An 18,367-nucleotide genomic window follows, 5' to 3' on the forward strand; every position below is an offset into this window, starting at 1 on the left:
AAACTATGAGATGAGTATGTAAAAACAAAATATAAATGTAAAATTCAATTTTCTAATTGCAAATTAAAGCATAGTGACTTTTAGAAAACCTAACTGAATATAGAAAATTTAATCTTCTGAAAGGGCAACTTTAGAAAAATCTGATTTTCATAAAATGAATAAAGTTGATATAATGGTATAAGAATCTGTGCTTGTCTAAGGCATTGATTTTTTTCAGCAAACTAATTATAAAATCCATTATGTTCTAAAAGTCCTCTGAAGCAATATAAAAATAAATCAGAAAATAGTTTGAATTGATGTCTTAGATGATATTGTTTCAAAATCATCAACTTTCTACCATGAGTAGTAGTTGTCTCATAATTCCCATTTTTTCAATTTTTAATATTTTATTGTAAAGGTGATACAAAGGAGTTACAGTGACATAAGTCAGATAATGAGTATATTTCTTTTTGAACAGTGTCACCCACTCCCTCATTCTCTCCCAGTTTTTCCCTTCCCATCTCCTCTCCCTCCTCAAGTTGTATAGTTCATTTCCCACATAATGAAATATGATCTGCATGTGGTTTTGCTCACTTGTAAACTCAGCCACAATATAGAAAGACTGCAGTCTGAAGATGTGCAAGGATCCTATCAAAAACAAACTGTAAAGCAAAAACAGCTGGAGCTTGGCATAAGCAGGAAAGAAGTAACCTAACAAGGACTAAGCCCTGAGTTCAAGACTCAGAAATGCCAATTATAGTAGTAGTGATTGTTGCAATGATAGTAGCAGTAAAGTATACTCTGTCATTTTTCATATTACTTCTTTTCATTCAATTTGTTTTACAATTACAGCAATCAAACTTAGAGCATTGTCTTTATTCTTTAAGAAATTACTTACCAGAGTGGTAAAGATATAATGATAATATTCTGTCATCATTCCCATAGCTAGTGCCTAAGATATAAAAAAATAAAAAATGTTACTATTGAAAATACACATAGTATACCATACATTATATCCGTCAAAAGACAGGTGAGATGTAATGAAGACTTCAGCCATGTTATTAATGGTAGTCCAAAAGTTTGCCAAGATAAATCTTTTCTCAACAGTAAAAAAATTACCTGTTAATGAAAGAATTTCTGAACTAATTTTCTTGATAGAAAAGCTATTTTTTAACATTTGTAGTTGATAGCTTTACACTTTACAGAAGTAATAAGTTAGAACAAAAAGATTCTGAAATTAGCCTATCTTTGTTCCTTATATTTTTAATGTCTTCACTACAAATAACTATAGTGAGGAACATTATTTTTATTATGACAGTTTAACATAATGTTAATGAGAGAAATTCATATCACAACTATGAAGAAAGTACAGAAAACTAAAGAAATATTTGTTAAATTAAATACATCCGTTAAAAATATATAATTTATTACATTTTTATACTCCTTAGTAAATTTAGATTATCAATTTTAAAATAATTTTACTGATATTCAAAATTCAAGTGGTAAGTTTCCTTCTCATATTCCTTAGTGAAAATAGAGAATGTACTTGAAATAACTCCGGATCAATTAGCAATCACTGAAAATTGTCATTTCTTTAACTTAATGAAAAGCTCTTGGGCTGGGAAGGTGGCTCAGTGGTAGAGTGCTTGCCTTGCATGCCTGAGACCCTGGGTTTGATTCCTCAGCACCACATAAGCAAAAAGAAAAAAGCTGGAAGTGGCGCTGTGGCTCAAGTGGTAGAGCGCTAGCCTTGAGCTGAAGAGCTGAGGGACAGCACCCAGGCCCAGAGTTCAGTCCCCACGACTGGACCCCCCCCCCCAATAAAAAGAAAGAAAGCTTTATAAAAAATAAAATAAAAATAAAATAAAATTTTAAAAAGCTCTTAGCAACAAATAGCAACAAATAAGTATTTTCAAGTGCATCTAATAGACTTCACAGTCTACTAACAGACTACTAACTACTACTAACACATTTCCTAAGGCTCCATTAGCTATAGTCTGCATGGTAAATAAACAGAAACCTTAGCACTCTAGGCCAGTGCATAAATGACGCTTGGGGGCAAGGTAGAAGGGAGTTGAGATCATTGAAGAGGGGCTCAAGGTTAGCAATAGGGAACAGTAGGACTCTATACCGAAATCTTACATTTGATTTTATTTTACTTCCATAGAAGGAGTTTATTTACACTCTTTGATCTAAACCTTGAAGCTCTTGATAAGTCTTCTCCCTGTGTGACAGAATATCTTGGCTCTGCCCTACGGGATTCTCCACGACAAATCTGGAAAGAGGTGGAAACCTCTGCTACTGAGGCATGCCCAACAAGTAGCATACTGTTCGTCTCAGAGAATTATACACATTCCCAACCTCCACTCACTTTTAAAGCTTTCAGGCAAACAACACATTCTTCAAATTTAGCTGTCCAATGTTTAGTAAAAGCTCGATAAGTTTAAATAAATATCCTAAATAAATTAAGCAAACAAACCAACAGGGTTAACTTGACTAATGCCGTTCCTTTTTCTGGATTCTCCTAGTATTCACTGGTAAATGAAGCCAGACCAGCTGAAAGCTCATCTGTTTCTGCTGCTCCACTCCTCCACACTCATCTAGTTCTAGCATAGCTCCTTACTAAATTTACAGCTGTGTTTATTAGAAGGAAACTATTTGCTTTCTTTTTAAACTGGCTTTCCCTAACAACTGACACTCAAATGTAACATAAATTCTAAGACCAGATACATTTTAAAAAAAGAAAAAAACCAGCCACACACATATACACACATTGTATCCATATAGAAATATAAAATATCAATACATATATTATATATTCATATATATTATATCTGTATACATAATGCTAGTAAACATATATGTATTTACGTATATATTATGTATTATATGCATAAATAAAACACATAGAATACATATGTTATAATGTATATATTACATATACACATGTTCATGTGTATGTATATATATATGTCTACTAGTGTTACAGGGCATTAGAGAAAGCATTAATACAGTATTATCACTACTCACTACATTTTAACTTTCATATTTTTCTCCTTAACTTTGCTCTAATATTTCATTTACTAATCTTTTTTTTTAATTGCAGGGTTTTTTCTGTTGAATATATTTATCATTTCAGTTCTGTATTTGGCAAATAGAGCACTTTACACAAAAACAACCAAATATGCAATAATGGATAAATCAATAGAAGGCAGAAAGCAAATTCTCCTATCAAAGTTGATGCATATTCTTAACCTCTCATACAGCAAAAATGTATCAGAATTAGTTCTTTAGAGAAAAGACAACAGATTATATATTTGTTAGAGACTCAGAGAAAACTGAGCATAGCAAATTCACTGTAATAGTATACTGCTTTCAGTACAAACCAAAGGTTTCCTTTCTAAATCTGTTTCTAAATGAGGTCAGAAATTATTGGAAATTATATGAAAAAAAATCTCACTCTAGAGTTCTGTAGTTAATTACAAAACTTTATTACTAAAATAAGTCAAATAGCAATCTCTTTTATACACTCCATTATTCAACTATAAAATTAGTACACTATTTTACAAATTCTTTGAAATATTTTACTATGGTAAAACCAACATTTGTGTTGAAATATTGGACAGATATCTATTTAATAAGCTGACCATGTTACTATAGGTTTGGCTGCTGATACTTACATATAATAAATGATATTTTGAAATTTAAACATATAAGTTTCCAATGCAGAGAAGTGATCTTACACATCAGAGGTAGGAAAAATGATTGGCTAATCCCAAGCCACTATTAATGTAAACCCAAAGCATATTTTAAAAGCTTTAAAGGCAAAATTTAAAGAATTGAGTTCTAAACCCAGGCTCTACTAACTAGTTCATTAGGATATGATTTTCCACTACCCATTTAATCCTATTTTCCAGATTGCTGTTGGGTATGAGGAGTACAACTTTGTTTTACTGCTAAAAACTTGTTTCATTTTTGTTGATTTAGTAACATCTTTTTAGGTAACCAATGCTTTACTGTAAACAAATCTCTTAAGTGAAATATATATCCTTTGACACTTTCTTTGCTCCTGTAAAATCACTCCATCATTCAAGAGGAGACTGGGTTTCTTTGTAAATGAAGATACTTTTTATCTATAATAATATAATCATATAATCATAATATAATGGTAAAAATATGAAGGCATAGCATATTAGATTCTAAGTACAGAATAAATGCACTTAATCTTTCCTCTAAAGGTTGGCTGACATGTATGAAGAAACTATTCAGTCATGTACCCAAATTATCTTCCCTTATTTTAATGTAAGGCAGAAATATCTACTTCATTCATCAACAATCTCAATAATAAGCAGTATTGCTGAAATTTGAAAATGACCTTAAAAATTTAACGTCTTTTTTTCCTTTAAGACAAATAACGAAAAGCACTTCTCAGACTTTCTGTTATAAAATTATATCCAGGTGATGTCTCTAACTTTTAATTATACAACATTAGCCTTATATTACTTGTTGTCTCTTTGAAAAAGATCATAGTTTAAGTGTAAGCTTACAAAGGAACCAAGCATTTTAGCAATTTAAAGTTTACCTGTTTCAGAATGCCTGCTGCCATTTCATGGCTACAGTCGAAAATTACATGGAACTCTTTGCCTCTTTTCATTTCTTTCAATAAGGGCTTTGCATCTTTTGTATCAGCAGGCAATTGACGGATTTTAAGTCGAAGATTATACCTTGATGGAGCTTTGATAAGCTCTTGTAAACGAATGAGACCTGGAATTAAAAAGGGGAAAAGACATTAGAGGTAAATCAAAGTGAATGAGGAAGCACAAACATTCTTTATGATGCAAAATTTTCTTCATCACATATAGGTGTATATCATGAACATTCAAATTCCTATTTCAGCAAAACCTTAGGTGTGATATTTTTGTTAGAATACTAAGTTGTCAAGTTCTTTAAGGGATTTTTAAAATAGTGAAATTAATTACATAAAACTTCAACTATGTAACAAGATACAGTGTGAAATAGTCTGTCTCTATGAACAGGATTCTCCTCTGCAGTAGGTTGTCAATATCTGTGACTTGCTATATATACTCTTTTTTAAAAAATATATTTTTATTGCAATGATACTGTACAGAGGGGTTACAGTTACATGAGTAAGGTAATGAGTACATCTCCTATCTAGCATTGTTATCTTATCCTTCGTTTTTCCCCTACTATCCCTTACTGCCTCACCACCCTTACTCCTCCTTTCCCCCACCAGAAATTGTAAAGTTCATTTTGAATATAGTGTTTTGTATGTCTCATGGTTACAATGGGTCAACCTGTATAGTTGTTTCAGCATTTTGTTATTTTCCTTCCCCTCCCCAAATTAGAAAAATGTATATACAAGATGCAGGCCACCGGAATCAAATACAGTGAAAACAGGGGTTGTACCATGGGGGAAGAACATGCAAGAGAAACAAAAACTTCACATAGTGCATTAACAACAGCAGCAACAAAGGAAAAAACATCATGTGTCCATATATTGGGGTTCATTTCACTTAGCATCATCTTATATGGTCATACATAATATAGCTTTTGACCTCTTCTGCTTGTCTCGTAAGATTATCCTAGACGTATACTAGTTACTGCAAATAAGGGAAACCATGGGACCTATGTTTCTTTGAGCCTGGCTTACTTCACTTATTATAAGTTTTTCTAAGTCTTTCCATTTCCTAACAAATGGGGCAGTGTCATTCTTTTTGATGGAGACATAGAATTCCATTGTATATTTATATCACGTTTTCTTGATCCATTCAACTACTGAGGGGCATCTGGGTTGGTTCCATATATAGAATTCCATTGCAAATACATACCACATAGAAAGACAGCCTCTTCACTAAAAAGTGCTGGAAAAATTGGTAAAACACCTGTAGAAAACTAAAGCTAGATCCTTAATATCACTCTGCACCAGAACCAACCACAAATGGATCAAAAGACCTCGAAGTAAAAGTAGACACACTGAAAATATTACAGGGCTCCCTGGCACAGGCCGAAATTTTCTGAATAAAGACCCAGAAACACAACAAATCAAAGAAAGATTGGACAAATGGTATTACATGAAACTACAGAGCTTCTGCATGGCAAAGGACATAGCTAGCAAGATCAATAGAAAGCCCACCAACTGGTAGAAGATCTTCACTAGCCATACAATCTACAAGAGCCTCATATCTAAAATATACTTAGAACTCAAACAATGAAATCCCCCAACATCAAATCCTCAAAGAAGCAGCTGCCCAATTAGTAAGTGGGCTAAAGACTTAAAGAGAAACTTCTCTGAGGAGGAAATAAGAATGGCCAATAGACACATGAAGAAATGCTCAACCTCTCTAGCCGTAAAAGAAATGCAAATAAAAACAACATTGAGATTACACCTCACCCCAGTTAGAATGGCTATAATCAAGAAATCTAGTAACAACAGATGCTAGAGGGGATGTGCATTGTTGGTGGGAGTGTAAACTTGTTCCAACCACTCTGGAAAGCACTATTGAGTTTCCTCAAAAGACTCTGCACAGAGCTCTCCTATGATCCAGCAATCCTACTTTTGGGCATTTACCCAAATGACCACTAACAAGGCCATACTAAAGTTACCAGCACAACTATGTTTATCATAGCATTATTCAGTATATATACTCTTTTCCGTAATTTTTTCAGTAAACTCATATATTTAAACATACAATTTTGTTCTGTTGGGATTTTTACAAAATATATTAATAACTATAACCCCTGCTTTCACTGTATTTGATGTTGGTATAATTTGTGGAGGGGAAGGGAAAAAACAAATCATTTAAATAGGGATACAGGTAGACCCATTGCAACAATGAGATGTACAAGTCGTTATGTTGAAAAACGAACTTTACAACTTTGGCGGTGGGGGAGAGAAGGGGGAGAAGAGGGGTGTGGGGGTGAGATGGGAAGTGATAGGAAGGGGAAACAAAGGAGGAGGCAATAATGCTTGATAAGAAATGTACTCATTATCTTGCCCATGTAATTGTAACTCCTCTGTATTTTCATAATTAAAAAAAAATTAAAAACTATTTTTGATAATGTCTGAGAGGTCTTTGTAAATCACTGACCATTACTCTAGTTTGTCCTTAAAAAACTCTGCATTCTATCATGTACATTAATTTATGAAACTACTAATTTTTATTGAAAACTCCAGTTACTTCTATTTTGTCTTTAATGTTGTGGTAAATATACATGCATATACATATTTGGTAATATATTTATATTTGGGTGAAATAATTCTTCTTAATAAAATAAGTTCTAAATAACTTGGACCACATTTTAGTACAATTACTTTAAGAAGTAAAATGAACATTCTTTTTTATTGCTGTTGTTAGTCAGGGGGCTTGAACTCAGGAGCTGAGTACTGTCTCTAAGCTCTTTTGTTCAAAGGCAGCATTCTACCACTTTGAGCCACAGCTCTGGTTCCCATATTTTTGAGTAGTTAATTGGGACTTTTCTGCCTGGGCTGGCTTCAAACCAGGATCCTCAGATCTCAGCCTCCAGAATAGCTAGGATTACAGGTGTGAGCCATGGTGCCTCGAGCAAAATTCACATTCTTTGTGCACTTTTCTAGGCATATCATTCTAAGTAATGTCAATATACTAAGGCGTCTAACTGTAGAAGTAGCTTCTGATTTTATGTTTCAAAACGTATCAAATAAGTCATGGAATTAATGCATTAAAAATAAACCACCACAGAAACAAGCAAGAATCAGAACATTATAGGGGAATATACTTCTCAAACCTTTATGCTAACAAACTTGAGAATCTGGAAGAAATGGAAGAATTTCTAGATTATTCAATTTATTCCTTTACATAAATTTCAAGTAATGAAACACATTTAAGAATTAATTCAGAAAGCCCAATATAAAAAGAGAGGACACAGGAAAATAAAAAGAACTGATTCAATTCCAACCAAGGGAAACAATTTCCTTTTCTCTTCTAAAGCTTCATACCTTTTTAAAAACAAAAATAATTCACCTAAGCCGGGCACCAGTGGCTCAAGCCTGTAATTCCTAGCTCTAGGAGGCTGAGATCTGAGGATCACGGTTCAAAGCCAGCCTGGGCAGGAAAGTCCATGAGACTTTTATCTCCAATAAACCACTAGAAAAATGGAAGTGATGCTGTAGCTAAAGTGGTAGAGCGCTCGCCTTGAGCTGAAGAGCTGAGGGGCAGTGCCCAGGCCCAGAGTTCAAGCCCCACGACCCACCAAAAAAAAAAATTCATCTATCTATTTCTCCCTCCCCACCCCCACCGCCCTACCATCCCACCAGAAAAAAAAAAAAAAAACCCTGTGTCAGGACTGGGATGGTGGCTCAGTGGTAGAATGCTTGCTTTTCATGCATGAGGCCCTGGGTTTGATTCCTCAACACCACATAAGCAGAAAACGCTGAAAGTGGTGCTGTGACTCAAGTGGTAGAGCACTAGTCTTGAGCTGAAGAGCTGAGGGGCAGTGCCCAGGCCCATGGCCAACAAAACAAAAACAAAAACAAAAAATAGCAACAACCAAAAAACCCTCTATTTATCAAAATTTAAAAGAACTTTCTGGAGGTTAACATGTTACCAAAGAGAAAGGAACTATATAGTTACAGATGAGCTCAAGAGTTTGAAATAGCTCAACTGAGTCAGAAATTGCACTGTTCTAAAGGATAGCATCCCAGATAGCACTTGTAGAGTTTCTTCTAAGTATAAATACTGTCAAGTATTTGCAAATATCTTAAGAGTTCATGTGATTAGTTCATTGAACCATCGGGTACAATAAATGTTTACTATTCTCTTCACACGTACACATTCCTGTTGGCATTAATGGAGCAGATTTCAGTTTGCAAACTTTCCTAGGGAATGACAGTGAAGAACAAGAAAGAGAGAGAAAATCATCTATCTATCTATCTATCTATCTATCTATCTATCTATCTATCTATCTATCTATCTCTCTATCTCTCTATCTCATTGCTGCCAGCAGGTGCTGCCATCTCCTACTTGAAAACATTAATGAAATGTTGTCTCTATTCATCCTTTCATCATAAGTTTTATACATGTCTTCTATGGACAAGACACTGCTTCAGCAATAAATATAATGATAGTAATAATAGTATTTATCCAGTCTTTTCACTGCACGAGATATAGTCTGACTGTGGCATTATAATGATTATCACATAATTTTCTTTTTACTAAAAATGATGCAGCATTTCAATCACAAATCTAGAAAGCAGTTTGAATGCTGAAGTAGAACTGGAGTTTCTAAATCTTGGTTTCCATCACTCCCTGTATCCGGTGCTTAGAGTCTTCTCTTTACTTCTAAGCATTTGTGGCTCTTGTCATGTAATCTTGTTTCTCATTTCTCCATATTTTATTCTTGGTCCTTAACATTTAGATAAAATTCTCCACATACCTTAACATTTAGATAAAATTCTCCCATTGAATTTTAACATTTAGAGAACCTTAGATGAATGGGGGAGAGTTGAGAAAAAAGTACATAATTGTTGTTGTTGCTTTAACCATTTTGTATTGCACTTATTTCAGAGAAACTTTGAAGAATGACCATTTTCCACCCATTTTATGAAAAATACTTGATAGCTACCAAGTAGCATAAATTTTATGATGAAGTGTTTATTCAAAGGAAAACAGTTTATTAGCAGTGATGTCTTTTATTTGCAATATTGGCTGTGCATTTCCTTTTTGGGTCTCTGTCTTTTCCCTTTCCCCACTGGCTTCCTTTTGTAACACATTGTGTTTAGAAAATGTCATTTATTTTTCTTTCTGAAAAAGATTACTTGGCTCAAACCGATCATTATGCAAACAAATATGTACGTCTTTAATACTAAAAGATGATTTTCTTTTTTAATAACAGTTAAGTTCCCCCTTAAAAAATGACATGGATAATGTACAATTCTGGACATTAAAAAAAATAAAAGAACACATTCATTAAATAAAATAAAAGACAAATCTATTTTGTTGAAAAATATGTGAACACAAATAATTTGCACACAACAGTTTTCAGAATTATTGTTTACTTTAACAAATTTGGCACTTGGTTAGGTTATTTAATGAAAAGTAGAATTATAACTCTTTAAAACAGTCTTTTAATTAAAATGCCCCCTTTCCCCTAATGTAATTAGTTTATGTAATGATAATAAAAAAGCAACAATCTGCACAGATGGGTTCCTAAAATTCTCCTCACAGAAACAGAGCACCACATTGCAATTATCTCCTTGTTTTAGTAGATGAGTAATGTTCCATTACCTCTAATTCCTTCAGTGAGAGTATATTATTGTTGTTGTTTTTTAACCTTTTGGTTCTTCCACTGATTCCAGCAGTAGCTGAAGTCAAGGTTTATCTTTATCATGCAGGGGCAGAGATCTGAGCTGTTCTTTTCAGAAGTTGCCATCAATTTAGCTTTTAAGGAGAATCCAGAAGGAGCCATTTACGTGCACTCCAGCTGGCACTGTCTCTTAAGGAGATCAATCAGATCACTTCTTCAGCAGGTCCAGCTTCCCCTAGCCCCGGGAAGGGAGTCCCAAACCTCCTCCCCACTCAGGTATCCATTGCAGCAGCCATACAAGTCACAGTTTGGCCACCTGGCTACATCACTAGTATCATTTATCATTTGGGATAAGGTAGTCTTTGTGCAAGCTCAAACTCCAACCATAAAGCATTGCATAGTAAGCAATATAAACCAAACCTGACTTTTTGTGTGCAGTGTTTCAGCATTATATTATTTTCAGCTAAGAGAAGATCATAATTCATCAAGAAGGAAAAAGTATGGTATTTCCATCAGTTGTTTTTATTAGAATATTTTAATTGGGCTACAGAAGTACTTTAAATCAAAGTGGGCAGTGCATGCATACAAGCATGGACCTTGTTGTATATGATAGCATTGTAAAAAATAAAGAAGGGAGTTCATAATAACAAAAAATGGCTTGATAGAAATGGCAGTTTGGTGTTGATTTTTTAAAAAGTCTATTCCTAACTTTTTATCAATCATCTTCTTCTTAGTCATAAGGTGGTTATATTTGGTATAGAAAACATAAGAAATAGGACCCTAGCTAAGAGTATGCCTGCCATATTCATGGATTTATCATATACATATATTAGTACAAATCACTGTCTGAAGAAGTGAGCACTGTCCACAAACCAAATGGACAGAAAAACCCAGAGTTCTCAGTCTCTCAGCCTTATGCATCTCTGTTACAAGCCAAGTTTAACCCATATCCTTTCACTGTTGTAAATTATAATAAAATTGAGGGGACAATTTGCAGTGAATTTGAGTCATTGCAAACATCAGAGAATGATTTTTATGACTCTTGAAGTTATAGCTTGTATCTTAAATGAGAAAGATCTTGGAGGCCCTTGGATTTTGGTGTTCTTGGGGACTCAAAGAATTTTGCTACATCTCTATATGATGACTAGTAGATACTCCAGACAGCATGTGCCTACCAGTTTACTGGTTCTTCAACCTGGTCCTTCCAATGCTGCTGCCCCATTATTTCTCTCTACCTAGGAGGACAGTTTTTTTTTCTTTTTCTTGGTCATGGAACTTGAACTCTGGGCCTGAGAGCACTGTCACTCAGCTCTTCAGCTCAAGGCTAGTGAGTGCTTTACAACTAGAGTGCCACTTATGGTTTTCTGATGGTTTATTGAAGATAAGAGTCTCACAGACTTGGCTGGGAAGGTGGCTCAGTGGTAGAGTGCTTGCCTTGCATGCCTGAGGCCCTGGGTTCGATTCCTCAGCACCACATAAGCAGAAAAAGCTGGAAGTGGCACTGTGGCTCAAGTGGTAGAGCGCTAGCCTTGAGCTGAAGAGCTGAGGGACAGCGCCCAGGCCCAGAGTTCAGGCCCCACGACCGGACACCCCCCCCCCCCGCAAAAAAAAAAAAAAAAAAGAGTCTCACAGACTTTCCTGTCCGAGCTGGCTTTGAACTGCTATCCTCAGATCTCAGCCCCTGGAGTAGCAAGCATTACAGGTGTGAGCCACTGGCGCCTGGCTGAGAAGGACACTTTTAAGCTTTCTAGTTATGAGGTCAAAAAACATCAGTATCATCTAAGATTGCTCTATTTCTGGCACCTATTATTTCTACGGTTTTAGTTAATCCTACCTTCAAAATATACCTAGCAAGGGACAAAATAAACCAAGCTACCATGAATTTCTCAATATATCATTGCAATAGCCTCTTAACGAGGACTATGCATATTGTAAACTCAGCAATAACTTATGGGATTTATTGGTAAAGATAATGTGCTGTATATTTATGGAACAAGAAGGGGGGAATAAAGAAGACAGGAATGAGCAAAAGTCTGTGGTGCAGGACTGCACACCATGAGGGAAGCTAAATAAAGCCATTAGCAGCGGTCATTAAAATATGGAGGGTTTACATTTAACTCAATATAATATGGTAAGGTATATTGTGATAGTGGCTTCAGCTTCTCTGTGTTTACAGTGTGCGAAGCTGAACGCAGGGTGTAGGTGAAGGGGACAGAGTGCCCCACGTCCAGTGTGTGTGGAGGCTAGATTTGGTATTCAAGATAAGCTGCATAGATATGCTCTCTTTGCCCCTTTCATTCTGCAAGAATGAAAGACATATTCAGCCATCATACTGTGGACATTCCAGAAAATGTCTACATCACTCTGAAAGGACTCACAATGATTGTGAAGGGCCCCCCAGCAATGTACAACTCTGTCCATTTGGAAAGAAAAAGCAGAGGCTCCAGGTAGACAAATGGTGGGGAAACAAGGAAACTGGCCACCTTTTTTACCTTCTATAGTCAAGCACAAAACATGATCAAGGGTGTTACTCTTTGCTTCAGATACAATATGAGGTCTGGGTATGCTCACTTCCCCATCAGCATCATTATTCAGGAGAATTCATCTCTGACACTGTTGAAGAGTTCGAATGAGGACAGGTGCTGCTTGTTCAGTACCTCAAGCCCAGGAAGATGAGTTAATCCTTGAATAATCCTTGACATTGTCTCAAATTCAGCTGCTTTGATTCAGCAAGTAACAACTGCTAAAAAGAAGGATTTCAGAATTTTCTTTGGATGGAATCTGTTTCTGAGAAAGGAACCGTTCAACAGGCTGATGACTAAGATCTAAGTTGTTAGGTTTTGTTGTTGTTGTTTTACAGTTCAACCAGTTTCAGAAATACCATCAAGGATCCTGATACTAATTTGTGATATTTCAGTGATGCAATGAGAGAATTATATTGAAGGAAAAAAAACCATTAAGTTGCATACCACCCAGAGGGCACTTATCTGGTCAGAGACAGTATTAAAGGCAGATACTATGTGGAATCTACCTGGAAATTTAGCAAAAAAAATATGAAGCAAGTGAGGACCTACCAAACTATTCATCTTAATGTGGATACCAAAATATGCCATCTCTGTGACTTCTAGCAGTCACGAGAGTAAAGCAATTGTGCCATGGTTTAAAAGTAAGCTGTACTCTTGACTACACCAAGTCAAATCCCTTTGACTTGTAAAGCTTCAGGTTCTAAGTTCTTTCCTTTGGCTTTATTTTTATTTATTTTAAATAATTTATTAGTTAATTGACTATTATTTTTTTTGCTAAGATTGAATTCACAGCCTTCTGATCTCACTTGGTTAGTTCTACTCTAAGCTAGCACTTTACCACTTGAGCCACCCCTCCACTTTCTGGCTTTTGCTGGTTAGTTGGAAATAACAGTCTCTAGCATTTGACTTCCCAGCTTGGCTATAAACCATGATTCTCAGATCTCAGCCTCCTGAGTAACTAGAATTACAGGAGAGAGCCATTGGCACCTGGCTTATTGCCATTAAAATGGTCTTGCATCTAAATTACGAAAAAACTAGAACAGCAATGACTGGTTCAAGTGCTATGCTTACCTGGGTCACCTCAGTCGTGGTAAGTGGCTTTGTTCTAGGCTGGTCTAACATTGCATCCATCCTATCTTCTAATTTTTATTTATCCTATTTATATAAATACTGCACTTCAATTATATGTGTTGTAATACACCAGGTAAAAGTTGGATAATTTAATAAAAAGGAAGTTGTATTTTTCAGTACTCTTTGGGTAGTATATGCAGACTCAATTGAAACTACATTGAACAATAAGAAAAAAGCCACATCACTTAAAAAAAATGCCAGGTGGAAGCAAGAAGTTATTTTTCTTGTAGCTCATTTAGATTTTCCTCTACATTTTCCCTATTATGTAATGACACAGATTACCAATGGAACTTCACAATTATTAACAGATATTTCCCACAGAGTTTCTGCCAAAGTCTCAGGAAGCATTGGGATTATTTGGTCAAGGAGAAGAATCAACTCTGGATGTTTATCCATATGGCCTCAGAGAGTGGTGGATGAAGAAGAGGAAATTTATCTGAACTATTTAGACTAAGAAACACCCTTCCAAAATGACTTTGGAAAACCCAACATAAATAAAAATCACAAAGAAATATATCACAGTAATGTTTCAGAAAACTTTCTGAACAGGATGACTGTACTTTGGTTTGTAAGCACTATTTGGTAATATTTTGAGTCAGTGATTGTTTACAATGTCCAATCTAACTTTTTGGATTAAACTGTGGACTTTGGAGAACAATAAGAATAGATTCAAATACTTAACAGAAAGAGTAAGACAGTGTGTGTAGTCTAGGGACATCCTGGGTAAACCAGAAGTCTTTTTATTCCTCTTCCTTCCCAGCATGATTCATACTGCATCCTACTTACTCCATCACTACCCTGGCACTGATCCTGACCCTCCCCCGGTGGGACTGACATACCCTTTGTTCAGTTCTGATGGCTGTGTTGACGTTCCTTTGTCTCCTGACAACCAGCCCAGATGTACACCTGTCCTTCTGTCATTCTTGCTGCCCTCTCAGTGTGTGATAACCCAACTTCAGCTCTCCAGACAGAGGCTGATTAGATAGCCCGCTGTCCTCTAATCCCCACTTGTGTCCAGGTCAGTCCAACTATGAAGCAACAAACAATCCTTCACAGCTCTTATTTTGGCTCTGTCCCAGGATGCTGCTGTTACTGGTTTTATCCTGTCACTTAATACATCAAATATGGTTTGAAGTTGGCAATGACAAATCAGCTTCAGAAGCCTCATATGCTTGCGCCCATAAGTAACAATAATTATCAGAACTGCTCTATGAAAACTGCTCGTGAGAATGTGTCTTTGTAAGTGCCTAGATTTCATGTCACCACTTTTTTTTTGTCCCAGGAATAAAGCTGCCATAAAACCACATGCTTTTGATTTTTGGACTCACAGAGAATATATCTTCATGCTATGAACAGTTGAAAGTCATGAATACATGAGAACATGCTGGCACATATATCTTTTCACAAATGATTGGAATATTAAAAAGTTCCTTTGCCTAATTTTATAACATATATATTATTGTATAATATGTAAAATGTATATGATATGTTATATATGTATATACATGTAATACATGATAATGTTAAATATAATACGCAATGCTTATAAGTAAATATATATACATATATATATATATATATTTCTTTATTTAAGCTTTAAGGTTACTATTTTGGAAGTTAAAGAATACTACCCTGGGAGGCAGAGTGGCAACCAGAACTGCAGCTTTGGCTTCATTTACAAGCTAATGGTAAGCAGCACAGAATGCCCTGAATCTTGTATATACATTTTTCTAATTTGGGGAGGGGAAGGAAAACAACAAAATGCTCAAACAAGGACACAGGTTGACCCACTGTAACAATGAGACTTACAGTATACTATGTTGTAAAAGAACTCTACAACTTCCAGTGGGGTGGGGGCAGGAAGAGAGGAGTTGGGAAAGTGGGGAGGGAAGGGACTGTGGGGAAAAACAAAGGAGGAAGTAACAATGTTCAATAGCAAATATACCCATTACCTTACTCATGTAACTGTAACCTCTCTGTACAGTATCTTTACAATAAAAATATTTTTAAAAAATAAAAAAAATGCTAATACAGTATTCTTTCAATATTTATATAGGTGGAAAACGAAGAAACATGAATCCTTTCACTTCAAACAGATGATTTCATTTTTCCGAAGCTAGTTATCAAAAGAATGCATTACTTTTAATCAGAGGAGGAGCACCGAACAGCTAAGAACAGGACATAGCTAAGACTTTGTTGGCTCAGAATTTGCTTCTCATGAACTCAGAATCTTTTTCTTTTGGAAAATTGAGAACCATGTACAAGACACCTTGGGCCAAGCTAAGTAAAATGTGTTTTGAACTAAGATGCTAAGGAATTAATGCAGAATTATAAACAATGAAGATTTTCAACTGATTCTCTATAAGATAGTAGGGTGGACTGGCTTGAAAATAATTTTTCTACAATGACTTGTTTTACCTCAAGTGTGATGGAAGCTATAAGGGGCAAATGCCTGCATGGATGACCATTTAGTTTGTGAAGTAGAAAAGTGGATTTGAGAAAGAGAAAACAAGATTTGCAATGCATCTGTTTTGGAGAGTGTAGAAGTTTGATGATACCTACAGCTGGAAGATTGAAGTCACAGCTCTGTCTGGCAGGACAGGCAATTCTATCACTAGTAGATAAAATCCACTTAAGAAAAGCATTGTGTTGTAAGGTACTTTTTAAATGAAAGAACAACCTAGCTACAATTATTTTTTTTTAATTTCCATGACTTAAATAAAAAAGTAACACTAGAAAAAAATAGGAAGTTTCACAAAATTCTGTTGTGTGAATTCAGTCCTTTCTTAGAAATAAGTAGGAAAGAAGACTATTAAGACAGCTTTCGTTTCAATTCTTATACATGTATCTGCTTCATCCTCTCCTTTTTAACTAGAATAAGTGTTCCAGAATTATACTTTGTGTAGAAGCTGTGGATTCTTGTTATATGTCCAGCAGCTGGCAGGAACGCACTAGTTTATAACTCAACTGCAAAATTCTGCAAGCAAAAATGTAATTGGTCCATAGGTATTTATTATTGGTCTGATCAACTATGATCAACAGGGGCATGGACTCACTCTCCATAAGGTATGAGTGTGATAGGGTGGGCCTCATCTTTCAGTGTTAGGAAGCTGGGATGTTCTATGAATTAGTTCCTCTGCCCATTCAGATTCACTAAAGGGAATAAGAAGAATGACATGAACACATTTTCCTGTAGAAGGATCACTGGGATGGCGCTTCTAAGACTGGAATCCTAAGTGGTCAACTACAGCATTGAGATAGTAGTACAAGATGTTAATGAGAAGGTGATCACCTTTTCTTTAGTCCTTTATGGCCCTAAATGAGAAAAAAAAAGCAGGGACATTTGATGTCCCCCTTCATCCAAGATTAACAGATGAGCTATCATGTGTGTATCAATTCTCTGTTATTATTTCTTTGGAAATAAAAAGTTTTCATGTGTTGTTCTTTTTGGTTTAGCACAACATCTTACACTTGCTGTGCAGAAACACTGCTCCTTGAGCCATGCCTCCAGTCTAATTTTGCTTTATTTTTCATGCAATTTTGCATGTGCCAGCTTCAGACCACCATCGTTCTACCTACATTCTCACGAATATGCAGGACCATAGATAGCACCATGCCCAGCTCACTGACTGAGATGGGGTGGTCATTTCACTTTTTGCTCAGGATGGCCCTCAACTGCAATCCTTCCAATCTCATCTTCTCTAGAATTACATATAAAGCATAATCTTTTTCCTTAAAAGTGCACCTTGGTTTGAAGTTTTAATATTGATTTTAGCTCAAAAGATCTTTGTTTTTTTTTGAAATATTTATTGTTGTTAATATCATAAAGTAATGATAATTAAGACCATGAAATTGACCTAAATAACTAAAAAGCCAATTTGTTAGGAAATATAACTGTCACAATACTAGAAATGCATGACTATTCAATTCTCAAGCTACACAATAAATGATATAATAATCTGAATATTGTTTTACATTAGGTTAAAATCAGAATAAATCATTTGGTCCAATGAATATAACAAGGATAGTATTTAGTGAAGGCTTGTGCTTTATCAACAAGGGACTCTACAGTAAAACAATATTTTTATACTAGAATTAGTTTTAAGATGGGATAAAAACATTGAATCTGGGATATCGTTTTCAGAGTCCATATCTCTGAACAAGTTATGAACCCTGAAAGATTTCTCCAAATCCATTATATCTATCATCTGTCTGTCTATCTACCTATCTACCTATCTATCTATCTATCTATCTGTCTGTCTGTCTGTCTGTCTGTCTGTCTGTCTGTCTGTCTGTCTGTCTGTCTGTCTGTCTGTCTGCCTGTCTGTCTGTCTGTCTGTCTGTCTGTCTGTCTATCTATTTAACATGGCTGGCTTTTTAGTAAAAGAAGCCAGGCATCTATTTTACATGAGAAATTCTTGGCCAACAGT

General features: G+C 35.4%; 1 protein-coding gene, 1 long non-coding RNA gene and 1 pseudogene across 5 annotated transcripts in view; 2 read left to right on the top strand and 1 right to left on the bottom strand.

Moving 5' to 3' along the window:
* The window catches only part of Grik2 (glutamate ionotropic receptor kainate type subunit 2), a 560,382-nt gene that overhangs the window by 303,465 nt on the left and 238,550 nt on the right, over positions 1 to 18,367 (bottom strand). For all 4 annotated transcript variants that reach the window (XM_070011020.1, XM_070011019.1, XM_070011017.1 and 1 more), the window contains 2 exons: positions 4,562 to 4,743; positions 878 to 931 (listed from right to left, as the gene is read on the bottom strand). In XM_070011020.1, coding sequence (XP_069867121.1) covers positions 878 to 931; positions 4,562 to 4,743 — 236 coding nt within the window. The remainder of the gene's footprint in view (positions 1 to 877; positions 932 to 4,561; positions 4,744 to 18,367) is intronic.
* Positions 12,589 to 13,103, top strand: LOC138819209 (large ribosomal subunit protein uL6 pseudogene; annotated as a pseudogene).
* Positions 14,839 to 16,583, top strand: LOC138819272 (uncharacterized). The gene is made up of 3 exons (XR_011369387.1): positions 14,839 to 14,955; positions 15,532 to 15,625; positions 15,994 to 16,583. It is a non-coding gene; the product is annotated as an uncharacterized lncRNA (long non-coding RNA).

The sequence above is a fragment of the Dipodomys merriami genome, unplaced genomic scaffold (genome assembly GCF_024711535.1).
Source record: "Dipodomys merriami isolate MVZ:Mamm:240054 unplaced genomic scaffold, mDipMer1.0.p SCAF_8, whole genome shotgun sequence".
In the NCBI taxonomy this organism is placed as follows: domain Eukaryota; kingdom Metazoa; phylum Chordata; class Mammalia; order Rodentia; family Heteromyidae; genus Dipodomys; species Dipodomys merriami.